Source organism: Sparus aurata, chromosome 17 (assembly GCF_900880675.1).
Source record: "Sparus aurata chromosome 17, fSpaAur1.1, whole genome shotgun sequence".
Lineage (NCBI taxonomy): Eukaryota > Metazoa > Chordata > Actinopteri > Spariformes > Sparidae > Sparus > Sparus aurata.
This window is the reverse complement of record NC_044203.1, coordinates 25,764,183-25,790,824: the sequence shown is the minus strand read 5'-3', so window position 1 is coordinate 25,790,824 and position 26,642 is coordinate 25,764,183. Positions and strand designations below refer to the sequence as shown.

The 26,642-nt window shown below is 41.9% G+C and overlaps 1 protein-coding gene and 1 long non-coding RNA gene across 4 annotated transcripts; both read right to left on the bottom strand.

The window, feature by feature from the left end:
- Positions 1–497: 497 nt before the first annotated feature.
- LOC115567818 (uncharacterized) lies at positions 498–21,796 on the bottom strand. 3 transcript variants are annotated; one of them, XR_003981265.1, is made up of 4 exons: positions 21,387–21,796; positions 20,277–20,366; positions 1,262–1,401; positions 498–871 (listed from the first exon to the last, which is right to left on the bottom strand). It is a non-coding gene; the product is annotated as an uncharacterized LOC115567818 (long non-coding RNA). The 3 variants fall into 3 exon arrangements; XR_003981264.1 differs by having other exon boundaries at positions 20,281–20,366; XR_003981266.1 differs by having other exon boundaries at positions 1,266–1,401; positions 20,281–20,366.
- A 344-nt stretch (positions 21,797–22,140) lies between these two features.
- On the bottom strand, positions 22,141–26,095 carry LOC115568121 (zinc finger protein OZF). Its single transcript, XM_030395203.1, has 3 exons — positions 25,968–26,095; positions 25,221–25,688; positions 22,141–24,518 (listed from the first exon to the last, which is right to left on the bottom strand). Exons 2-3 carry the CDS (start codon positions 25,348–25,350, stop codon positions 23,134–23,136), a joined length of 1,515 nt encoding a protein of 504 aa, XP_030251063.1. The 5' UTR covers positions 25,351–25,688; positions 25,968–26,095; the 3' UTR covers positions 22,141–23,133.
- Between the last annotated feature and the right edge of the window lie 547 nt (positions 26,096–26,642).

The window sequence follows — 26,642 nt, the reverse complement described above, 5'->3', positions numbered from 1 at the left end:
CCTTTCTACTTAAATTGCAGCTGTTAAAATTATTTTCCTCGCTTTCACATTGGTGAAAGTATTCTTTGCTTTGGTAAAAGTTGCAATACTGCACTGTGGAAATACTCCACTACGAATAAAAGTCCTGCATTCAAAACCTTACTTTCCATTTTGTAAGACAGTAGATGTTTGAGTCTCATTCCCAACTCATTGTAGGTTGGGTCGGCCAACATCCTTAAGTGTCAGTATTTGCTGACATGGGAGTAGACTCAAAAAGAAACGGTTCTTCTTACAAATAGGACCTTCAAGTATTGAACTAAACTTAATATTACTGCTACATGAATGTGTGTGTTGCATTTTAGTGCTGTAGCTGTTTAAAGTTGAGCTGATCTTAAATAATGTATATGCTGCTGCATGGTTTAATCTACAGAAATGCATCATATTCTATAAAATCATCATATATTTATAGTGTTGCTGTCCTGTGAGAACCAATTATCTTCAGTCAATGAATCCAATGGGTTTCAAATATTTTATTTAGCTTAAAGAATTGTAATTCAAAATCACCAGAATTGGAGATTTGAGGGGATGAAAAAAATTTGACAAATGCAGTGGAGTAAAAAGGAGAACATGGGAAGTGGTGGGTCAGACAGCTGCAGCTGATTCACAACGCTGCTGCTCGAGTCCTAACAAGGATCAACAAAGTAGATCACGTCACTCCAGCTCTTAGAAATTTACACTGGCTTCCTGTCTGTCAAATAATATATTTCAAAATCCTGTTAATCCTGTTGGTTAATAAGGTACCGAATGGTTTAAAAATACACTTCTGATCTGCTGCTACGTTATGAACCATCCAGACCTCTGAGGTCGCCAGGTAGAGGTCTGCTCTCAGTCCCTAGAGTCAAAACATAAACATGGATAAGCAGCATTCAGTTATCACACCCCACATATCAGTAACTTTAAGGCTTTGAACTGCACTGTGACTTTTGTTCTTTAGTCTTGTCTCTTTTAAACCAATTCTACTCAGCCTACCTAGCTTATGTCTTCGTACTTGTTTTTAATGTGTTTTAAATGCAATTTAAATGTCTTTTAATGTAAATGTGTGCCCCTGTAAAGGACTTTCAGTTGCCTTGTGTCTGAATTGTGCTAAACAAATAAACGTGCCTTGCCTAATAATACAGTCTACACAATCATCCATTACATGTGGGAATTAATATTATGAACAAGCGGTAAATACAACAGGTAAGAGCATTCGTATAATATAGAAAGATGATATCTTGCTCACACACTCTTTGTGGCGTTGGGAGATAATCCTGCCAACACTTTCCCCTCACTGTGAAATGTCTGCAGGTTCCTTTGGTCTCAGGTGATGCATCTAAAGGCCCCATCATCTCACCTTTGCAGGGGCAGGAAGAAGCATGCCCCCTAAAGTGGGAGCAAGTGAAGAGCTTATTGTTATTTCTGGATCTGCCCCAAATCCACCAACAGTGTCACCCTCCTAATGGTAATACTCTTTCAGATATATTCATAGTTTAAACCAAAATAAGGAGCGGGCCACGAGGCAGCATTCATCTGATTTAAATTGGATTACAACAAGAAGTGATAGAGTAGAGAGATGGAAAGATCACATCCTCTCCACAGTACAGTATCACAGTCTCTGCTGTGAATGCTAAGGGCACTTTTCATCAGAGAGGTGGAGATTAGTTTGTCTCTCTGCTAATTCATCTTGACACCAGCTCTGTCACACACAAACAGACACACACATTTGCCTGAACACCTGTTGTGGTCGAGCCCCGACTGCCATTACTTTTGAATCATGGTGGTGTGAATTGGTACCTCTCTACTCATCTGCACCACGACCAGTTTCCCAGTCCCTTCATCAGCGATATATCTCTACAACGTGCACTAATTTGACACTCTCTCCTTGCAGAGTTATTTGGTTGTTGTTGTCTTCTGCAACACTTCATTTCTCCTGTTAAGTGCACGACATCACAGATAAGAATTAAAGCGGGGGGGGGGGCGATATTTCACAACATGTAGTGCATTGGCAGACAACCACCTTTCCGCGCAAATTTGTGAGCCTCGCTTCCTGCATGCCCCACGCCCGGTGCTCTGCCGGAAACAGATGGTTCCCGGAATGTCCTCGAGCAGAGTTCTGAAGAGCTGCGAGTAGCCCGAGAGGCGCGTGAAGGAGGGAGGGAGGGAGGGAGGGAGGGGCGCACGTTGTCTCTCCGACAAACTTCTGCCTCACTCTGTAGCTCTCTGTCTTCCTGCTCGATTAGGATACTTAATAATGGTTCAGTATAATTGTACTGTCAAGCAGGAGAGCTGCTGCGGCACTTAAAGCAGCTTAATTTCACTGTTATTTTACTCAATCAACGTTATCACAATGAGAAAGTACTATAGCAAAGCACAATTATGCTTATAGAGACTGAATTGAAGCATGTCATGACACAAAATCCCCTGAGACTGGGTGACAAGCAAGAAGAGTGTGTGCTTATTTGGGTGGTTGCTGATATGACAACTCTCTGGAAGCCCTGTGCTAAACGACAGCGTCAGGGTGAATTGTAGTTTTGGTTTATTTTTGTTATTTTTATTACCTCATACTATCTAAATATATCATCTATTTCATTGACACATAAACCGTGTAATTATGAATAGAGTTTGGTAGGCGCCTCATTGACCCAATGTGAAGCTCAGAGTGGTTCCAGCACCTTGGACAGCGTGTCCACTCTGGCCTCAGCACATTCAGCACCATAGACAGAGAAATTAATGCATCATGTTGCATCATGGTGACATTGCCTTACTATAATTACAGTACTGAAGTTGTATCAGTTCAGGGACCATAACCAAGATAACATCTGATCATTGGAATCAGTGCATTTTATCTCATAAATTCAAAATTGTAATCAGTTCAGATGCCGCCAATCTGCAGTGTAACAAGCAACTAAAATGATTAAACAAAGGTAGTGGAGTAAAAGTACAATATTTGACTCCAAAAATATTGTACTTGATAATTGTACTTCCATTACTGCTTTTTAGCAGTAGTCAGTGGTTATAACTAGGTATGTTTTCTCAAGTTATCAACATACACACACAAAACAAAAAATATTTTGTACTTTGTACTTGGTACTACAATTAATAATTGTAAATAATAATTTGTAATTACAAATAAAGGGGCTATTCTACATCCTGAGTACTTCTAATTCCAATACTTCACGTACATGTTGTTGATGATAGCTTAGTTTAGTTTATGTGTTTGACATGGACAGTAATAACAGTGCTGCCTGCAACATACAATAATGCACAAGAAAAGAAAAGAAAAGAAGAAAAATGCAAGACAGTTAAAAATATAGTACAGTCATAGTTTCACACTTTAACATGCAGAACTTTTACTTATATCAGTGTATTTTTGCAGCATGTTATTGCAACTTTTTCTTCAGTGCTTCTTCCACCATTGCATACACATTTCCCATAATATTTGGAATAACATGACCCCTAAAAGTAGCCTTTAATTGAATTCAGCGAGAAAATAACAACTACTACTACGAAACCTTGGCCTGTATTTGAGCACTCATTAATGGACTGAAAGCATCCTCTCCAATTAGCCCGCTGTAATCCGCAGCTCATCCCTGTCTTACGCCCCACTTGTCCTACACCCGATACTTTGATCCAGACTCGGCGGCACCTGACGATCCGGCCCTTTGTTATAGAGCACGCCGGGGCTAATCTCACTGACCCGGCGCAACCTTGACCACCCACTTCCCCCCACCCTCCACCTCCCGGCATTGGGCTTGGTTCATCGCCGCCCCGGACACACAACACTTCCCGGGAGAGAGAGCGAGGGAGCTCTTGATCGTTTCATCAAACGCGTCCCCGCTGCTGGATCATGTGCGCGCCGCCGAAAAACACCACCCGCCCACTCGCCCCAGCAGCGGCAGCAGCGGGGATAAGGGGGAAGTCGATGCAACAGCGCCAACACAGTCAATGATCCATAAACAGGAGCCAATAGGCGAGCGGGTAATGAGGGACTTCATTTGAACTTTATGTAAACAATGAGCAGCAGTACTTGACGTGGAAGAGGGGGCAGATATGAAGGTTGTAACCTTGATGGATGGACATCTAGAGCACGAGATGAATTAGTATTGTGTCGTTGCCTTATTTGTTTATATATGCAATAGCTGAATATATAGAGAGATATAAACATATAAAAATAAGAATTCAATCTCCAGACAGATGCTTTTGCTGTGAGTCCAAAGCGATAAAACACACACACACACACACACACACACACACACACACAAACACTTAAACTCAAACAGAGAGAGAAAGAGAGGAGAGAGAAGCACCTTTCATCGCCCCCTCCTCTCCCCCTCTATCTCTCGTTTTCACCCCCACACCCCCGACCCCCTCCTCCCCCTCCTCCTCCTCTCTCCTCTCTCTTTCTCTCTGGAAAAAAAAAACGGCAAGGAGGCGCGACTCGCAGGGCCGCACATAGCTGATCAATATTCGATTTAGTTGCTAATTTAGGGCCTTTCTATAGCTGTCATCCCGTGATGTATGAGTCCTAACCCGAGGTCGCCGCGGAAAAGAAGAAGAAGAAAAAAAAAGGGGAGAAAAAAAAAATCAAACACCAGTCAACTTTTCACTTAACAATAGAGCGACTTGAATATTATTTATGGGCGAAAGACCCACTTTATGGGCGAATTGCTCCTATCGCTGGTGGGATGATGAAGCGCCTTGTAAGTACATGCCACACAGGCTCTGACACCGGCGTAAACAGACGTGCAGGCAGGGGAGAAACATGTAAACACGCGAGGAGGGTGAGGAGGGGGGGAGAGCACGCTGCTTTTAAAATGGGCGCAAACCCGTGCAAAGAGGGGAAATATTCATATCAACAGACGTCAATATCTCGGTCTCTTGGAGTTCACAATGCAATTTGAACGCACATATTTGATTAATGGCGTTTGTGTGATAAAGAGACCCCTCCTCTCTCTCTCTCTCTCTCTCTCTCTCTCTCTCTCCCTCCCTCCCTCCCTCCACCCACGCACGCACGAGCGGCGGACACGCACGTGCACGCAGCCAAGTTTGGAGAGACGACACAAAAGATATCCTATTTGTCACGCGGACTAATATCATGTATTATGGACCTAATTGTTTTTGCACATTGCTCGCGCGCACCCATCAGATCTGAGCGCGGCTGCTTTATTTTGCCACTTAATGTCTTCCCGATCGATCACTGTTCCAAGGATGTTATCAATAATTTGAGAGCTTGATTAACTTCAACGTTTCCATAACAATCCCGCCACGTTTATCCTCTCTCGAATTTTTAATTAACGCGTGCTTAATTAGTTCGAGATCGTTTGGGAGGAGCGAGATACATTATTTTTTTTTGGGGGGGGGGGGGGCGCGCGGAGGAGAGAGGGGGAGGAAATTAACATAAAAATCTCTGCTGATAAATTGATATATTATCAGGAAAGAAATGTTGTAGGAATTTCTAAGGCGGAACGAGTCATAAACAGACATCCATCAAGATGAGACAGCTTGAGACAATGTATAAGTCTTTGGCAGTATTTTTTTAATTATTTAATGACTGCACTATTCTAATTTCTCCAGATAATGAGGGTGTACATTCTTTCTGCCTGAATCACTCATAGACAAAGAGACCGATTTATAACATGGAGCATAAACAGGAAACCAATTTCCCCAGGTGACAAAGTATTTTAAGGAGCAGTCAGCCTGGTAGCTGCATGTGTTGTAGGTCTTGAACTTGCTCAAACCAGCATAATCTCGCTTAACTGAAGTGTGAGATGCTGAAAAAGGGTGCATCAGTGGAAATGTAGATCTTTCCCAAAATCCACTGAAATTGTTGACGTACATTTCTGTTTATTTGTGTGGCGATTGATCCTTAAATGCAAGTAGTAGACTGCCATGTAAACCACTGAATGAATAAAAGGCATTTTAATTAGAGTGATTAGTTAAGGAATCAATGAGCTGGCACTAGCTGAGCTCACGTGGAGACCTGAGATCAGCTAATGGAGCAGACAAACACTAAAGTATGCTTTTACACCCCTGCTTTGACTCCATCTGTTATTGGCTGGTTTCGTTAATGTAATATACAAATTCTGGAAGTCACAAAAAGTGCTCCTCAAAATGCACAATAAGTATGATCAGTAACAGACTAGATTCCTTTCTCTAACTCATTGACTAACAGCAGCTGCTTGTGGAGGAGCTTGATGTGTGATTCTCACTGAATTCAGATTTTTTATGCAGGCCATACATCACAGATCCAGTGTGTTTAGGAGTCTCTTTGCATATAAACTAGGATATGGGGAGTGGGAGTGTGTGTATTGGCTGCTGCCAGCTGCCATGCAGCCTCCAGGTTGTTTGGTGAAAGTGAGAGTGTGATTTCCCCAGACCCTGCTCTCCGGGGACGCCGGGCTCCCCCTGTCATCTCCCCAGAACCCCAACGGTTAAACGGACAGGTCATTGATGCACGCGCGCACACACCCACACACACACACGCGCACAACCTCCCTGCTTGCCTTTCAATCTCCTCTCCCGCGATGGGCCCCCACTGCCGTATAAAGGCCACATTTCCCTGGTCATTACCGGCAAGTCACAGAGAATCTCTCACCTCACTGTATTCACGATAATCAGATCAAACCTGGAATTACCGTCATTAGAAATATTGCAGGAGGCGAATCATAAGGAAACGACCTCGTGAATAATAGCCTACGCCGCCAATGAGAGTTGTAATTGTAAATCTGATTCTACCCCTCAACCTCATGCTGTAATGAGCACCCGGCATTGTTTAAATGACTCAAATGAAATTGATGCCGATTCACCAAGCATGAATGACAGCTCATATGAAGATGTTTGCTGGGAATGAGATATGATGGGGGAGTGTGTGTGAGTGTGCGCATATTTTGGTCGTGTGTGTCTGCATGTGCGGATGCTGGCGGCCCTTGAATGGGGTGTTTAACAGTGGTATTAATAATCTCCATGATCTATGAGCTCGTCTGGTGTCACTCAGCCATTAGAGACACATTCTCTCTGTGTTCTCCACACCTCGTTTCCTCCCCCTCGCCCGTGTCGCCCCCCCCAAAATAATTGTGTGTTAATGGCTGAGGAGGAGGGGTATGAGGGGGATTAGAGCCCGAGGAGGGAGGATGGAAGGATTATCGTGGGAGATGGGTCACTGTTAACAGAGGAGATGATTAGGTGTGATGACCGACCCTTCCAAGTCGCAGAAACAGCGGAGGAGATATGTCGACATAATTAAGGGACAAAAAGTGTGAAAGAACGGGAAGAAATGATGCCAAATAATCAAAAGCAGGAGGGGGAGAGACCTTTAACAAGATAGATGTGAGGGTGTGATAATGAGAGAGCAAAAGGTAATAGTTTGCTAGTATTCCTGTGAGAAGGCGAGCTCCAAAGCCAGGTGAGGCACCCTAAAGCCATTTACAGGTCCTAATCTGGGTGGAATGAGCCGTGAGAGGAAGAAGGAACTAAAGTACACTGACTAACAGGTCTCCCCTGACCCCTCTCCAACTCCCACTCTCCCACCTCTACTTTTCCTCTCCCTCGTTTCCTCTCTCCTTCCAACCCCGCTTTCCACCACTTCCATCTACAAAACAAAGTTGTCTGGCATTGACCGGACCCCAGAGGCTGTCAGCGAGGAAAAGGTGGGAGTCACCCTCAGCTGAGAGAAAGAGGTAAGAAAGCGAATGAGGGAGGGAGGGAGGGGGAGAGAGAGAGAGAGAGAGAGAGAGAAAGGAAAGAGGGGGAGTGAGGAGATTGAAGCGTTTCTAATTTAAATAAACCCTTTGGCAGACTGAAACTGGCAGCAAGCTTCCCCTTTGCTTGCGAGGAAAAGAGGGAGAAGAAAGGAAAAGGGGAAGAGAGGGAGGGCAAAAGGAAAGGAGAGATAGATAGATGGATATAGAGATGTCTCCATGCTGGTTTGCTTATCCGCATGGGAGAGTTAGAGGCCAGAGGACGGGGAATGGGGGAATATAGAGAGTGAAGTGGAATAAGATAGGGAGCTAGATGGAGGAGAAGGAGAGGGGACACAAATAATGGAGGAAAAACACTGACAAGATACAGGGGTTAAAGGAGGAAAGAGCTTTGAAAGTTAGGTAATAGAGAACTGTGTGTGTGTGTGTGTGAGAATAGATAGAGGAGTTCATCCGTCCTCCACCTGTGTAAGAAGCTCACAGGGGAGGGGGAGAGAAAGAAAGTAAAGCAGGGTCTCTCAGCAGTGGGTCCGATCAGTCTCATCTCATCAAAACTTGGCTGAAGTTTTTTGGATGGATCCCAGCTCCAATCTACTCGAGCCGCCACACTCTTCTCCGTCACACTGTCTCCCCCTGTCTGTCCCTTTGGCTCGTCACAGCGGCGGCCCTGCTCACCGGGCTATACACTCCTAATAGGCTGCCATGGAGAGAGGAGCCACAGCAATACAGGGCTGTAATCTAAAGTCTCACTGCTGAACGCCAGAGGATGCCCATTTTGTTTGTCTGCTGGCTGTTATGTTGGATGGCTGAAGAGGTGACAACAGGCGAACCATACAGCGAATACAGAGATTCAGAGGGGAGAAGTTGCTCCTGAAAACACAGAAAAACTATGAAACAACAAAAAACACATGATCAGGGGTTGTGTGGAGGGCAGACCGGCAGATCATTGTAGAGATGAGTTGATTGACATTTCAAATCATGGAGGCATCAAACTAATAAAAGTGTAATTACATACAAGAGAGAATGGGTTTTGGTTTCAAACTGTCTTGATTTGTCTGAAGGTCATTTACAGGCTTTTATTTATTTTTATTTTTTTTTTTTTACTTCCAACCACTTCACTTAACATAATGTTTGATTAAGCACCACACTCATATGCATATAGACTGGCTATTACGGGTATATCAACAACAGAATCAGCGCTTGACACGCCTGTTGACAAAAAATGACAAGATGCGATTACACAGTCTCTCGATTAAAGGTGCGTGCGTGTGCGTAAAGGCGCGACACGCATGCCGCGTATAGGCCCACAGGTAGGGGCAAAGCCTATAGGATGGATGGAGAGAGGAAAGAGGGAGACGGGGGGGGGGGGGGGAGGCTGGGGAGGGAGGTAGGAGGGTAGAATCGGGGGGCGGGAGGGGGGGACTCCCGACCCCCTCCTTCAAACATACACACCGAGAACTGGCTCCGGCTCCGGCTTCGCTGGAGTGGAGAACCATAAATCTTCATATAGCGGCTGTTTTGATTAATGCAGCCGAGTCGAGCTAGGGGGCTGGACCTATCCCATTACGGCCTAATGGAAGATGGAGCGGCGCTGTCTCCACCACTAGGCCCCTGTCATTTGTTCCACTTTGCAGTCCATTTGGCCGAGAGACTACAAGCCACTCCATCAAAAATATTTTCAGAGTTAATTTCCGCCCGCTTAATTCGCCTTGATTCGGATTGCGTATCGAATGGCAGGATCGATTTTCGCCTGGCGTCTAAATTAAATAAAAGAGAGGGGGGTATACTTTAAGTCTGCGTTTTCTTTCTTTTCTCTTTTCCATTCCATTCTTCCACCTCTTTTCCAGACATCCTTTACCGTGGGCCTCATTCTTTTTTTTTTTTTCCTTTTTTCTTTTTGCGATGCATCTCATTTCCTCCTTTTTCTCAGATTTTGATAGACCCATGTTTGCAGTGAGGGAGGAGGAGGAGGAGGAGGCACAAATCTGATTGTAGTTACAGATGAAGGGAAACCTATTGAAAGAGGAGCTCAGGTGGATGGATTTATGGATTTGTCATAAATTGCAAACAGACTCGTAAAAGACTTGGACATGGGGGAAACACCTTTTATGACAGGTAGGTTAAGAAAGAAAGAAAGAAAGAAAGAAAGAAAGAAAGAAAGAAAGAAAGAAGATCACATATCTTCCCATGACAGCCCCACAACGTATAGATCCTGAAGAATACATTTGGAAACCACGGAGTGAAGAATAATTGGACAGGCCTACACGGGGAAAGTGGGGTAAATTAGGGGCATCGGGGTATTGAGGGGGTGAAAAATAATAGGGGGGAAAGTACCAAAAAAAAAAAAAGAAAAAGAAATGAAAAGAGGCAAAAAGCACAGTGACAAATTGGTCGAGTGTGTCGCGAATTCCCTTTTAGATTTAAAGCCGCGTGTAGCCTATCGTCATATCTTTCGAGAGTAATTTATTTTCTCATTTCTCTCTCTCTCCCCTCACTACCCCTCTCTCTTTCTCACTGTGTGTGAATTTATCTGGTGGTCACGTGGGAGGAGGAGGAGGAGGGGGGGTGGAAAAGTCAATAAAAGTCTCTGGCGACAACTGTTTCCCCCGTCGGTCTCTTGTCTCCTTCTTGCATTATCTCTCCTGCTTTGCTTTTGTATTTGTTTATGCGCTGGAGCCGCTTTGCTCCTCCCCATTTCCTCCTCCATCGGCTCCGTTTCCTGTTTCGGATCCTCTCTCATATCATAGGACTACAAGCTATACCTACTCCTCTCCAGAGAGGCCTATTGATTTATTTCTCCCACTAACAGCAAGCCCCACGCTTTGAAATTACAAAATCAGGAAGCTGTAGGATCCATCTCTTGTATCCAGCTCAGAAATGTTTCGATAAGCATCAGAAAAGTTCTCAGAGGCTTACAAGTTGGAGATGAAGGCCAGCGAGCTTCAGCCCCGCAGACATGGAGCCACTTGTAGATTGCTCAAATCAACAAAGGAATTACATTTGAATCAATTTGATTTTATTACACTCTCCCGAATCTATGAGACCGTCTATAAAGCCCAACAGACCTGGAAAGACAATTTAGGAAGGAAGGAATTAAACAAGGAAGGATGATACAATGTAGGTGCACTTTGGAGGACCTGACTGAGGAATACATCCTGAAATGCTCCACACTTGGCTCAACCAGTTTCCTCTCTTATTTAAAAGCCTATCCTTCACTGTCCAGGTGTGGGGGGCGGATGCTGACCTGAAAGTACAGCAATTACTGGCAATATTTTGGTATTTGACAATATAATTCTCGCTTCGCTAATCCTAACATTCAAAACATGGGATGATGCAACCTCTGAGACCACAAAAAGTCATCGTTTAAGGTAAAGTAAACCATGTTCCAAGTGACATCCCATGGTTATATTATCGCAGAATAATTATCTCTTTTATTAGCCAATAATACATCAGCCACTTACATTAAGTGCTTCCAAATTAACCGATGTACAAATGTATAAGCAGATTTTTGATGTTATAACTGGTCAAAGTGGAGTAAATTTGAGTTATATCAGAAATAGACCAATATAGCAACTGTAATCTGATATTAGCCTACTGTAAATCCATATCAGTGCACATTTTGACCAATCACAATTGCAGTAAGAAATGCTAAAGATATGTCAGAGGTCAGTTAGAAGAGTGACCCCAAGTTTGTCCACCAGAGAGGACTGAGATTTTATAGTTAAACTTTTTAACTATAAAAGGTCCCACTTTGTGCATATCTAGGTTATAATGTTTAAATAAGACTAATTAAAGGGATCACAAATGCTTGTGTAAATATAAAAAAGTAGTCTGCTGGCAGATATATAATGAGCAGATTTGAAAATCTCTTATATCAATATTGTCCTGAAAAATCTTGCATCAGATGCTTGCACTGTATATTTAATGTGAAATGATGCATAATATTCTATATGCTTAAATAGGAAATCTTAATACATGAAGCACTTACTAACTACAGCCGAGGAGTTAAAAGTACAATATTTGCCTGTGAAATGTAGTAAAAAGAGTAGAAAAAGATGAAAGAATAAGTGACCCAAAATTGTACTTGAGTAAATGTACTTTCCACATTAGAATAATAATTTACAGTTTACTCTAAAGAAAACACAATTCTAAACAGTGAGGCAACAACTACGACACTATGTACAGCCGCTTACGGCTCATGCTGCCGTCGAGCCGAAGGGGTTGATAAAATTGAAGGGTCTCTGTGCTCCTGGTATCCTTGGGGGGTTTACACTTCCACAGCAAACAGGACTGATGGCCGACCCACCCGGCAATATGACTTGTTCACTCAGCCCCTCCAACATCAGTGTCTCTATTTCAGTCGCCACATCTGTTATTGTCTGATTCTTAAGAAAAAAGTGGCTGAGCAGAGGATAATGAAATCAAAGCCCAACACACACACTTGAGAAGCCCCCGGTAAGAAACACACTGTGTCAATATTAATCTCTCTGACAGAAAGTCGAAATATGGCATCTGTCACACATCATCTTCCCTCTCTCCTGTCTTTCTGCCGAGTGGAAAAAGACGGAAAGGAGGTGGTTTTGGTGGGAGTGAAGAGCGGGAAGTTGTTGGAAATCGAGGACGTAGACCAGAAAGGGCAAAGGATTCTGGGATTTTCAAGAAATATTTTATTCCTTTATGTCTCCTTTGGGTGCAGCGTTCAAACCTTCAGTGAACTAAACGTACAGTAGAGGGACAGTTATAAGTGATGGCATTTCAAGGGGGACTTCTAACAAAATATCTACGTTGGAAAATACTTGACAGAACGACACTGAACACAATGGAGATTAGTGTTTGTGCATATATCCGAGGAACTGGAATAACACTACCAAAAGTATATAGTAGCTCAAAGAATATAAGCTGCAGTTGGAATGTCAATATTTGTTCGGGATCTCTTCGACGAGCACTCAAAAAAGATGAACTGATTTGCTTGCCACTGGGGGTGAGCCAATAATCAATACATGGTAACTACTGTATGTATCTCTGTAATCAAATGCATCTTGTGCATCGCTGACGGCCGCAGCTTCAGTTTTGTCGCTACTGCTAGGATACGGCAAAGTCAGAATCCTACAAATGAGCTTTACATTGATCTGCTCCAAAAAAAAAACTAAAAAACAAAAAACATGTTATCTTTTGGTGGAAATCTGTAAAATACCAAAACAACGGGGCTGAAACAGCTGAAAAAACGATCATGATTTATTTTACTGCAAAGGAGATGTATACCTTTTATTTATTGTGAGGGAAATCCGGTGCATTTGACATAAACTAGTCATTTTAAACCTCACATAATGAAAGGAGAATCAGATAATTTTCTTTATTTTCTAAAAATTAATAAATGAAAAGACCTGATCAACACTGCATTTATCCTACAAAACAATCATTGCCTCAGTTGCCGAATCCTGGAAGAATTTGTTCCTCTGTGCCAAAGAGCTTCATTGTAGTACAGACCTATTTAACGCATAGTATGTAATAATTCCTGCTGCTTGGGTTATCTCATTCAAAACGATGAAAACAAAAGATATAGCTTGATGACATTGTGAAGTAGCATGGGATCATGGGAGTTCGTGTTTTTAATACAGATGAAAATCTGTCTGACATGACTCAGGCAAAAAATGTTTTATATAAAGTTGCATTACATCAGGTTTGCTAAATTTCTTCCTCACTCTCTGACACATCATCTGATGTTTTCCCAGAAGTTACACAAACAGGAGACAAATGAGACTCAACATTACCTTGAGTAAATGATGATTTATTAAGAATTTATTGCAGGAATTTTACAAATTATATCTTGAAAAATCATTAGTCAATCCCAAATACACACAGTGAACGTCGTACTACTCTCACCACAGCAGCAAATACGCTGTTGAAAACAGTCTCAACACTCTTATTACTCTTGTGTGACTTTCGTTAACTAGTAATTACAATTTGAGTCTTCAGTAGAATGCATGGGACTCGGAGAAAAGTTGGAAAGTGTTCAAACGCTTCTTGGTTTGAGTCTTTTCACATGATTTGTTGACAAAAACTAAATGTAGTATGTATGTTCTCGAATAATGAAGCATTTAATTAAAAATACAGTTTAGATAACTGTAACATTTTCCAACTTTATGCCTAAATAGTATGTAAACTCTAATATGGGTGATAAAAAATTAAGTTGTCGGTGATAAAATATGACCTCCAGATCTGAGCACATGTCCTGTAAGAGTGCATACTCAAGGTCAAAGTGTGAAAAGCAACAAGTTCAAGACAGACATCAGCCTCCTGACCACAGGGCAGCAAATCTAATGTTGCTCTCATAACAATATACTTAAAGGCAGAGATCGCAAGATAAGATCTCATGGTGATGAGATATAAAATGTCCTCCGATATTTCATCCTATGCTTGAGGTTTCTCCACCACATGCACATCCGCTATCTTTTATCCATCCCTCAATCATCCAGGACTCTCTCCCCCTTTTCAGCGTGTTATCTTTTTCTCCCACTCATTTCACCCAGAACACTTTCCTTTCTTTCATCCTCTTTCCATCTCGCTTCCTATTCCTCCCACCTCTCTTCTTCCTCCCTCTCTCTGTCTTTTGGACATTTCTCTTAGTCCTTTCTATATCCCTCCACCCTGCCTCTCCACCCACTTTTCCCCCTCTTTCCCCTGTGATGAATGAGTCTGTCTGCTGGGTGCAGTTCATATTTACTGAGCAGGGGAGCGCACACTGTCAGTCTCTCTCGCCCTCCACATCTCTATCCCTCCACTAAAGAGACGGAGAGAGCAAGAGGTTACAGTGGGATGAGAGGAGGAGGGAGGCCGTGGTCAAGAGATCCACTCCGGGAGTCACCACGATAGCAGCTGGCTTGGCGGAGAACATATCAGTCTCGACCGGCATAGTTTCTCTGTGCTAGCATTAGAGGTGGTTGAGGGAGAGAGAAATCTTCCTTACCTCTTGACCAACCTGTCAATGTGGTGATACTAATAGGGAATAAACAGCGTCTTTCCATCCCTTTGTGTGTAACTCGGCAGCCCACTCTCAGCACTCAATGCAACACAATTTAATGGCGTTTTCTCTCTCCTTCCTTTGTGTGAGCCATGCTTTTAGGCACATTTGGACTTGAGAGGGAGAGAATGTAAGAGCTGCTACCAGCTGCAGCTTACCAAAGGCCCACAAAATACCCGGTTTCATCTACGCCCACACACACCAGTGTGTTGCGGGGAGTCAAACGGTGTGTTTTGACCCGTGTGTTGACCCCTTCATGAATAAGAGGAGTGGATGTGGGCCTGCCAGAGCCCAAAGGGACAGGCCAGGAGCCGCTGCAAAGCCCTGCAGAGCCACCATCTCTTCCCACACACTGACCTCCGAGGCCAGCCAACACCAAAACCACCGTAGCGTGACGACACCAGTGACACCCAGCGCCAACGCACAAAATGTGTTCCTCCGCCAAATTGACAAAATATAGACAGTAAATACAAGGAAAATTGGATAGCTCAAATTACATCACAAAAAGAAAATCCTCTCAACTGGACTTTTATAAGATTCAATTCGGGGTAATTTAATTCTCAGACTGCAGCCTAAAACACAACCAACCGTCTGTCAAAGGGGGCAGATTGAAAAGGTTTTGGCCATTTGGTGTTGGGACAGGGAAGGCTAAATAAATGTAGGGTCTTGGGTGTTTTATTTGATGATTTTCTGTAGATCGTAATGTATCTATATCTGCGCAGATTAAACGTTATGTCACTAAACATTCATATCATGTAGCTGTATGTCAGAGTCTGAGGAGAAGATGGAGAGTGAATCAGGGGAAAATAGGACCGGGAGAGGAAAAGAGTGGAATGCCGAAAAGAGGAAAAGAAAGCATCATGCCATAATCATCTGAATATTAGAGAAAATTGGATAGGGGAAAGGCGAAAATTGGATATGGGGAAGATTTCTGAGGAGGAGAGAAAAGCCTGAATGCATCAAATGTGGAAACAATGACCAGTATCAAACGGATGAAACAAATGTAGAGCCCCTCAGGATAAATCACTGCTGTAAAATATCCTTTAGGAGGATCTAAAAGCCATCGTAAGCAGACAAATGACAGGGTCAGAGGTCTTAGACAGGGAGCACTATCAGCTGGAACAACACTGTTTATGATGGAGGAGGAGAAGGCACGATGTTGCTTTACAATGGGACATAAAAAAATATTTTCTATATGCAATCCTGACCACAGGCTTATTCCACATCATGGTTCTAACAAATCGCCCGAACTTCTGAGCGAGAGACATTTCCTGAGCTCGCCTATTCCCTGAAGCATCCTTTCCACAGCTATCCATTTCCCCCTGGTGCCTCAAGAGAGGAACTACTGCTGTTCTACTGCGGCCTTTCAGGGAGGATTCATCGGCCAACTCATCTGCTCTGAAGCTGACGGAGGCCTCAAACTGTGATGTATCCCGCAATCACCCACCAGACGATGAGACGCACACACACTGCACAGAAAGGGTAAACGGTAACACCTTTATTTGTCAGGATGTATCCTCTGTCGCCTTGTGTTTTTTGTGCCGCAGCGTCCCCCCACCGCCACCATCCTCCTCATCCCCGGATCATATTTGTCCATCTGCCTGCCACGCCGATGGAACATTCCAAAAACGGCTGCTGGGCAATCTATCTCAATTTTCCAAATCTATTAACTTTCTTTGTGTGGCCTGCCTCTCCTCGAGCCCGATCTTTAAAAACCGTGGTTGTTCAACAATTATGATAACTGCAACAGGGGGAATTAGAGAATCCACCCATTCATCTCTCTGCCCCTCCTCCGCACAGACATGACGCGGCTAAATGAAAAATGGACACGCTTTAAGAAGTATTGATTCCAGCTTTAAACAAAGGTACAGTCAATATTATTTACTACTAAATATATCTTTGTTATCTGTGCCAGAGTCGTAGTTACTGCTCTGTCCTCGTAATTGCGGACATAAAAATAATAGACCAATTCCCACTGAATTGACCGAGACAGGTTCGGTTGTGGCCCTTGTCCTAGTGATGCATATCCTGGGTGTAAATGAATGTGTGAGCAGGGTTTTCCTCTGATGACTGCCCCACTAGAGGTAGATATATATTCTGATCCAAACAGGAAATAAAATGCAAGAGACACAGTGAGGTAAAAAAAGAAAGAAATGGCAATGCATTTCAAAGGTAATCTGAAACACTAAAAATACCATTCATCTTCTTTCCATTGTTGTTTTTCATGCATTTTATTTCAGAAATTGCGTTTTCCCTCCTCTTAGAGTTTTGTCATACTATATATATAGTTTCAGATTTTTTTGGGACAGTGTCTTTTGAGATATTTCCTAAGCCCCCTGGGGTTTCTTTTTTCATGTGGAAAATACAAGTTTTTTAGTTGGCTTTTTTTCAATAATATATTACGTTTTGTGTGCCACTTCTCTCTGGAGAATAATAGGCCTTTGAGTTTCTTGTGTTAGTCTGTTGTTCATCTTTGTGCAGACACACTCAGGCCACAACAATACGTACATTAAATATTTATTGGAACTTTCAGAATACAATTTTTTAAAGCTAAAAATTAGTTACAGCTGCAAAACTATCAATGACATTTTTTTTACATTCCTAATGTACCTTTAGTACCGGCTAGCTGGTCACCTTAATTCCATATTTGTACAACGTTTGATGGATACTCTGGTGATATCTAATTTTTCCTTACTGATGGAGATCTAATTACATTCTGTAGAACTAAAGCTCCCCCAGACTGCAGATGGGTCTGTCTGTGTTTGCGTTAAGATCCCCATAAAGGATAGGTGCCCCCAAAAATATCAGTATCTATTCACCCCCATCCTGATGGAAAGTCAGGTGAAGTTTTGTAGTTCAGAAAACATTTCTGGAGCTTTACAGCATTCTCAACAACTGAAGTAGATGGGGATTATTTTAAAATGTGAAAATACTATAAAATGGCTCTATACAGCTCATCCGACTGATGTGAAAAGATGGTTTTAAAGACACTATTTTTTAAAGCCAAAATCTTGACTGTAGCTTCTAAGATCTCGAGGCTTCCAGAAACTTGGATAACGCCAGATGGGCTGTATGTAGCCATTTATTTTTATTTTTTCTGTTACTTTTTTCCACATTTTAAAACAAGTCATCTTCTACTTCAGTTTTTCAGGAGAATGCTGCAACGCTGTCCAGCAGTGAAGGTCCAGAAATGTTTTTTTTGTTGAGTACAAATTAATGAATGCAAAGGCTTTCCACATTGAGAGCATGTGGAAGGTGTCTAACATGTGTGCATAAACATGTGTTTATGGGAAACACTCATCTTAGAGGAATTTTTCTTTCACACCTCACACGGCTGGAATCTTGCACATATATTCCTATGTTTTTGGAGTAACTTCTGTCTACCGAGGCACTTCCACACTCATTACAGGCATGAGACTGCACCAGTATGTGTTTCCTCAGGCTTGTAAATTGTAACAATATCTTGCCACACTCCTGACTACAAGGGAATTTGGTGTTGTCTATTCAGTATGAGCAAATTAGTTTTTTTTTTCCTGCATACACATGGATGAGGCCTCCGTCCTGTGTACTTGTGGAAACCCTACAGTCCAAGCATCAGCGGTTCCCCTTGAAAATGTGAACTCTGACAAAGATCCTTATTCAGCTCTTCAGATAATCAAAGCTGCATGCATACGCTGGGCATGTAAGGAGTTTCCTGGGCGGAACCGAAGGTTGGGCCAATTTGTAAAATACTGTGAGTTTCATCAAAGTCGCACGTCACTGAGGACAGATACAGTGATATCTGGACAGATAACTAGAGGACACTTGTCTAACATTACAATAACAATGATGATGATTGACATGCTGCTGCAAAAAGCCAGATTCAGTGAAGGAGATAGTGTAGTGTGGAGAAGGGTGAAACATAAGATGCAAGAGAGAGAAATAGTTTACCAATGAATAACTTGGTCTGGTTGAATTGACAGGATTTCAAAGGCAGGTAATAATAAGTGACTAATTGCTTAAAGACCCAGGAGAGAACACATCCTCCATCCACACATATAGACAGCTATACATTTTGCCAAAAGCTAAAGACCATTTATCAACTTTTTGATGGTCTCTTGAAGTTACATCATAATTCTTTACCCAGTTAATATATATAACTGTACTGTAACAATACACTGGTATACAGATATGTTGCATACTGAAATGCAATGACTTGAGTCAATAATCTCAAGGTGCCCATTATTCCGAAACCCCATGGTCTGAAAAATTGCTCCATTGGAATTAAAGTCCATTTGTCTGACAGACTTTTACCCCCAAAACAAACAACGGTCACTCAAAAGTCCTATTGCTCCAGAAATAAACACTCTCCCTACAGTTGTTAATTCAGTGACTGTCAGTTCTGTCCATGGTGCTGAATTGGGTGGGCTTTGCTCTTAACAGGTCATCTTTCTGACCTTACACTAACAAACCAACCCTGACCTTAATTCTACCCGACACCAAGACTTGAAGAACAAGGAACTATATTACCTCCGACTACCTTGAACTACCACCCTTATCAAAAAGGGGCAGAACTGCTTTTTAACAAGCCGGAGAATGACCTATTATAATATTAGAACTTATTTACTGAAGAGAGACAGTGAAGACAGTGATGCTATAAACAACAGCTGAATTACTTCAGATTATAAGTTATAAGGAGACATACATGAAAGGTGCAATAATCGATGAAAACAAAAATTGCATCCTCAAAATATATCTGTACAGGTCCGAGTAAGAAATCCATATTCTAATGAGTCAAAAATTTAACTTAAAAAACTCATCTAGGCAGCTATCGGCACTGTGGAGGATTAGTAAAGGATTAGATGTGAGGTGGCTTGCTTGTGTTGCTCTCCACTCCCTCAGCTTGTGCTGTCTCCTCATAGTGTCCAGTTAAGCGTGGCTCCATCTCTCCCTTAACAAATGCCTCCAGCCCTTCAAATTCCCAATTCCCAAACTTTGTTACATGGCAGATTTCATGTGTCTCAGGGTTTGCTGGCTCTTCTTAGACTTGTTTACAGTTTACATCATTTCAGCTCATGCTCATTCTTAAGCTCTACTCTACTAAGTGTAGTGCAGTTTTTACAGAATCCTTGTCCAGTTTTTGCAGACCTGATCAAGTTAATGATGGTGTGTCCTTCAATGGATTTATCTCTCTCTTTCTATTGCTGTCTTTTTAGGCCATCCTCATCCTGTTTCACAGATCTGATCGTATTTTTAATAGTTATCCTTCACATGTTTATAAGGCATTCGTTTTAGGTTTTCCATCTAATTCAATTAATTTCATTTTTCAAGGGAAATCACTGCAGAGTCATGTTTTTATTTTATATCATCATCTCCCCTTTTTGGTGGTTTGACTTGTGACACAGTCAACTATAGTTCCTACAATCTGTTTTGTGAGACCAGATGACTTTGGAAGCACATTATTCAGCTGGCCGAAGATATTCGTTCTTTAACCCTGGTATGGTTTCAGTGTTTTTAGGGCAACCGGGTCCCCCTTTTGAGTGGGTGGACCTTCAGCTTACCTACCACAGGAGTTCTCCCCTCTGTGTTTGAAGCACTGAAGTCCTGTCTTGACCACCATATCTGCTGCTCTTCAGTGGAGAAGACATTATCTATAAATAGGAAAGGCAGAAACTATGATAAGCTTGCCAAAACACAAGCTTCTACGGAAATAGGAAAATAGAAAATTTGTGATATATATATATATTTTTTATTCATTTTCTAAATTTACACCATATGATACAACATTTAATTGCGAGCATCAGTTTTGCACTCAGTCTGAGGCTTTGTCTGGGTCATTAACCTATCAGCAGTTGAATTGAATTCAAACCAAATGTTATTTAGGTGTCCTCCCATCATCTATTCCTTTTAAAGTCTTGTAGAGTATAACTACACACCACTAGAGATCTCTATCTTAGATTTGATCCTGCTGTAACCTTGCTTTAGAGGCCACGGCATTTTTGGACTCTCCTACTTTTGCTGGGGTCATTTCATTGTTTTTAAAAGATTATATGTCACCTGCATGTGGTTATGAAGGCTACGCTCCCATAAGTGTGAACCAAATGTATCACTGTGTAGCTAAAATGTGCCACTTCCCCTCTATTCATTTTAAATACAGAGAGATGGTTATTGATTAGATGACAAACAGAAGAGGCCAATTCACAGTGAACATGTGATGCATAACTACACAACTAGGACACACACAAGCAACCTAGATGTGTTTGTCAATAAAGCATGTAAATTATATATATATATAATTTTTTATTTTATTTTTTTTGAAGAATGCTATAGGGACTGTGGGAAACATTGAGAGCAACTGAAAATAGGAGTTAAATTCCACACATAGGCCTACTTGGTCATCAAAGCTGGTTAATTGCTGGTTAAAATCAGTTTCATGTGGGTTGAGAAGACAGTTTTAAAGTTTTATGTATTGGTTTGCTGTGGAATAAGATCTTTGTCAGTCTGTGTAAAAGTCATGGTGACAAAGTGAACTGATGTCAAAGAATCAGAAAGTACTACTACATGAAATGATAATCTGTTTTCCATTAAAAAAGCAAAGAAAAACTAAAAACCATTATCTAGCTACTTTTTTGTTGCTGCTATTTTAGCAGCATAGAAAAAGCTGAACTTACTTGTAAAATAAAGTATTTGGGCGTTCCTTGAATTGGGTACGTTGGGCGGAGTGTATAATGAAAATGCACTTTAAACTGAAGTGATGTCCACATCACAGCAACCACCATTTTTTGTACAACTTTACCTCAGCCTTGCTCTAACAGATAAAGTTAAATGACACAGCAACAGTCAAGTTATCCTTACGTTAGCGCTAGCTTGTGCTCCAGTTCGTCTCAGCTAAAGTTACTACAGACAGCTAAGTACTGACAGTTAGCCTGCTTGTGTCTGCCAGATTAGCTATATATGTTTAAACGTCTCCGCACCCGAAAATAATTCGTTTTTGGCTTTAAAAACTTTAGAAGTTAAAAGTTATCTGAGTTAGTGACAACTCAAACGACCGTTTACTTTCACGCGCGTGCTCTGCCCGTTAAGATATGGTCGGCACGTTTTAAGAATTTGGCTGCCTCCCGCGGGCGGAGCTTCTGCGTTGAACGTAAGGCTCCGAGGAGTGATCCTCACTCCGGGAGACGCTTTGCCATGTATCAAAGCTCGCTCAATTATCATCATTCTCGAGCTAAACGTATTAATCCCACTCATAACTAGTGCGATAGTTATGTGTGGATACTGACAGATTACAAATAAATCTACTTTGCGTGTACCTTGTGTTTTGTACAATCCAATTATCTAGTTTTCAGTTTCTGGTGAAATATCCTCATGTGGACATTTTACACTTTATGTTGACCTCTTCCAGCGACTTAACACAACATCACACAGTTTCCATGCATTCATCAAATAATTTATTACATTTTTACACACATTGACACTATTCTGGGGGAAGAAAAAAAAAATTGTCATTTTAATGTCCCACTGACTTCTGCTTCATACCAAGTCCTCAAGTGTCCATTTTAATAGTGTCTTGCAAAACCAGTTTAAACCTATACTGAAAAAAACAAATCATACAAGGTCTGTGATAGTGCTGTAAAAATGGTTCCATGCAGTGTAATGTCAGAGTCATGATTTAAATGCACCTTTACTAATAAGTTAAAACAGTCATATGAGTCAAGAGGGTTACAGGTTCATATAAATAATTATATACAGATATTAGTTTTGACTTCACATTCATTAATAGATCATGTAGTAGACAGTATGTAGCTCCCATATTTACTACTTTAAAATCAGGCTAGCTTATTTACAGTCCTCTCAAGAAAGATAAAAAAAATGTTTACCTTTCTGAGCCAGCTAGATTTTTGAGATCACGTGATCATGTGATCTCACAAATCAGTCAGGTTTCAAGCTATGTGTTTGTTGTCGAACCACATTGGTTGACCAATTAGCATCCCCTGGGGAACTACTGGCAGCTTCGGAGCGTGATTTAGGTATGAATATTTGTTTGAAAACAATGGTGGCTCCCCAAGACTCTTAGTGTAGATGCTGCTAGAGCATCCGTTATGTTGGAAATGGAAAGTACATTTAATTGAAAGAAGAGCAAATAACGGCACTGTGGGCTTTTTCTTAGTGGGAAAGACATTTTCGCTTTTCTACCAACTGGCTTTGGCAGTCAAGTTTGATTTACCAGCCGGCTCCGCTGGTGGTAGTGCTCTACTGTTGATGTGATTGGATAAGGTTAGCCCATGACAGACAGTGATGGATAGATAGTTTTTTGAATCACTTGCCAAGTGTTTCTTGAAAGTGCCTGTCCTTTTCCAAACAGTTTCCAAGATCAACTTACGAGATCATCCTGTCCAACAAACCATCGGGCTCGTCAGGTTAGCGACATTTAGCCACGTGTCCAGAAAGATGGTGAGATCGAGCAAACCTACGTAAACAGTTGGGGCAGGAGTATGGCTTCTCACCTGTGTGCGTTAACATATGAGTTTTCAGGTGGCCTGACAAGCGAAAGCTTTTACCACATTCTTGACATGTGTAGGGACGCAGGTTAGTGTGACTCCTTCTGTGTTTACCCAGATCACCAGAGGAGGTGTAGCATCGATGGCACTCTGGACATTCAAAGGGCTTTTCCCCGGAGTGTATCCTCTTATGCTTCACCAGGTCGCCAGACTGGGTGAAACTCTTGTCGCATTCGTTGCATTTGTAGGGTCTCTCACCAGTGTGGGTGCGTTGGTGGTTTCGCAGATGTGAAAGCCGAATGAACCGATTGCCACAGACTGTGCAGTGGTAAGGCCTTTCTCCGGTGTGTGTCCGCAGGTGTATTTTCAAAGACCCAAGGTCTCCAATCTTCAGCCCACAGTCCCCGCACTGGTGAGCTTTCTCTTTGGTGTGAGTTTTGGTGTGAACCCTTAGGTTTCTTTGAGTGTTAAAGTTCTTCCCGCACACATTGCAGTGGAACGGTTTCTCATTGGAATGCGTCCTCAGATGCAGTTTCAGACTTGATTTGAATCCAAACTCCTTTCCACATTCAGAGCAGGAAAATTCCTTCTTGCCAGAGTGTGTGGTTAAGTGGCTCCTGAGGTGGTGTGCTCTTATAAAGGCCTTCCCACACACCTGACATTTGTGCGGCTTCTCCCCTGTGTGTATTTTCATGTGTTGCCGCCAACCGCTGCGCTCCACGAACCTCCTGCCACAATCCCTGCAGACAAACGGACGATCACCTGTGTGGGTGCGCATGTGATCCTCCAGGCTTTGAGGTGTGCATAGTTTTTTGCCACATTCTGGACACTGTACACCTGTGTCCAGACAGATTGGCTTATCCTCAGGTTCTGTGTTATCCGGTTCATGACACAAATGAGGACCTTGTCCCCAGGTAGCTTTGAAACTCTTCCCGCAGTCTGCGCAGCTGAGGTGCCCCCCTCTGGTTACCACAGACATGTTGTGCCATCGCTGACAGTGATTCTTCAGATTCTTCAGGTACTGAAAGCTACGTGCACATGTTGGGCAGGGGTGGAGACGGCGGGGAGGGGCAGAAGGGTGGGCTTCACGTACATGGAGCCTCAGGTATACTTTGGACTTAAAGGTGCTGCTGCAGACAGTGCAGGTGTGTTTAGGGATGAGGTTTAGTGTGGTGCTTGAGAGACATTTTTTCAACTTGGCAAGATACTGTTTCTGATGGACCCACTTGACGTGCTTCTCCAAGAACTCCATGTCAGTAAAGGAGACATTGCAGTGAGGACATGGGAAGAACTCAGACGATGACTCTAAGTGGGTGAGAAGGACAGACACAGACAGAAGAAAGAAAAATTAAGAATTTATACCGACAATCTAAACAATACTAATTTTAAACTATAAAAAACAAAATAAAGATGTTGTAGATAATAAAAATGCACCATCTAGGCTGGAATGATATCCAAACAAGGGCTGGGATTAATTGTTCTTTTCGTTATTGAATAATCTGTTGATTATTTTCACACTTGTTTCGTCTACACAATCATAATGTATAATTATTATTTCTGTCGGACCAACAGTCCAAAATCCAAAGACTCTTCATATGTTACCATTAAAGTGACAAAGTAAAGCTGCAGATCCTGACATATTAGCAGGTGGAAACAGCAAATGTTGGACAATTGCCTGAAAAATGACTGAAACAATTGAGCAATTATCACAAGAATCACAATTATTATCATCATCATCATCATCATCATCATCTACTGTTTCAATTTAACCACTAATTGTTGCAACTTAAATCCAAAATATTCACGTCATATCGTCTGACATTGAGATGCACAAGAGGGTACGTACAAATCCAGGAACAAATCATGTGTTTTATACATGCTTTTTCTCTCCCATGCTTCAAACAATATGCTTTTTTAAGTCTGCTGCAATCAAAGAAAACACAAATACTTGAGTAAACACGAACAAAAAAACAGGGATTGTGTTTTTCCCGAACTCCTGCTCCCTACCTGTGCAGACCCCCTCGTTCTCCTCAGCCTCCATTCTCCTCTGCCTCCACGGCCTCCTCTTCACTGTCTCCCTCCTCTTCTTTAATCCATGGCTCTGACTCCTCCTTGACAGCAGCTTCAGTGAATTCATATTCTGGCTGATGGTCAGAGTCACACTCCTCCTTTATGTGTGCCTGCTCATCATGAATATCTGACGTGAGTGTCACAGTGTCAGGTTTAGTGTCTGAGCAGCCTGATGAGTCTCCATTGTGCTCTTCACTTATCTCATGTGAATATGGTTCCTCCTTGATTTGGATGTCAAGACCGTCTCCATTCATGTGAATGCCGTTCTCATGTTCAGATTCAGTTTTAACTATGATCATATGATCTTGTTGTTTCTCTTCTGTCTTTGTTTGTTTTCGCAAAGACTTCTTCTTGGCAGATTTCATCTTCATGCTCTCACCATTAGGATTTTGGTTCTTCAGTGTGCTGTGGAGCAGAGGAAAACATTACTGGTGCGAATGTCTTGGAAGGGAAAGACAGCTACGTTCAAGTCAGCTAAGGCAATAAAAAAAAACAAAAAAACAAGCGTCCCATCTACTCCATTTTGGTCATCTCTGTTATCTATCGCATCAAAGCTAAGCTACACCAACGGCAGCATTAGCCTAGCAGCAATGTAAGTACTGTGTCTAATTTAAAGCAGTTTTCCCGTAGTAATGCAGCTGTCAATATAATTCGGCTTGTATCCATTATGAAGAAAGTACTCACCGTTGTCAATTACACGATTTATGTCGCGCACCTCTGGCTGCTTTTAAACATTTAAGCTAACGTTTCCTAACTGACTACATTAGTGTGCTGGGATAATAACACAGGAAGAGAGCACCTCACTTCCGGTGGCTTTGGCCAATCAGCTCGGATCGTTGATGCTCACGTTACCGCCCACAATTCCCTTAAAGCGACAGCAACAAAATACAGGTATCATCAACTTACAGGTTTGCCATTAACATTGTATTGGGATATAATAACAAAGCTTCTTACCTAAAGGTAATGTTGTACGTCCTTTTATGTCTGAGCAACAGTCCAAAATCAAAAATAGTCAATTTATTTATCCAGAAAGGGTGAAAAAACCCAGATGTTGGTATGTCTCAATAAAAAATAAATTCATATTCCAAACCTAATTACCTAACATTACATTACTTTGATAATTTAAATGGACCACACAATTAGTCCAGATAACGTAAATAATCATATTGTCTAAGACTGAGATGCTGAAGAGAAGATGATAACTTAAAAATATTGGAACTAAAAATCTGATGTGTTTCAAACATGCACTTTTTAAAGATAAAACATTCTGTCATGTCTTCATTGTCCTTAACTCATCAACCAATAATATCATTAGTAAGAATTTCATGACTTTCTATTCTGTACAAAACACACTGACAC

Excerpts from the sequence above, each read along its gene's own strand:
- LOC115568121 (XM_030395203.1), bottom strand. The coding sequence starts at position 25,350 with ATGAATTCACTGAAGCTGCTGTCAAGGAGGAGTCAGAGCCATGGATTA. Across the intron at positions 24,519-25,220 it reads GAACGAGGGGGTCTGCACAG|AGTCATCGTCTGAGTTCTTC; the intron begins GTAGGGAGCAGG and ends TCACCCACTTAG.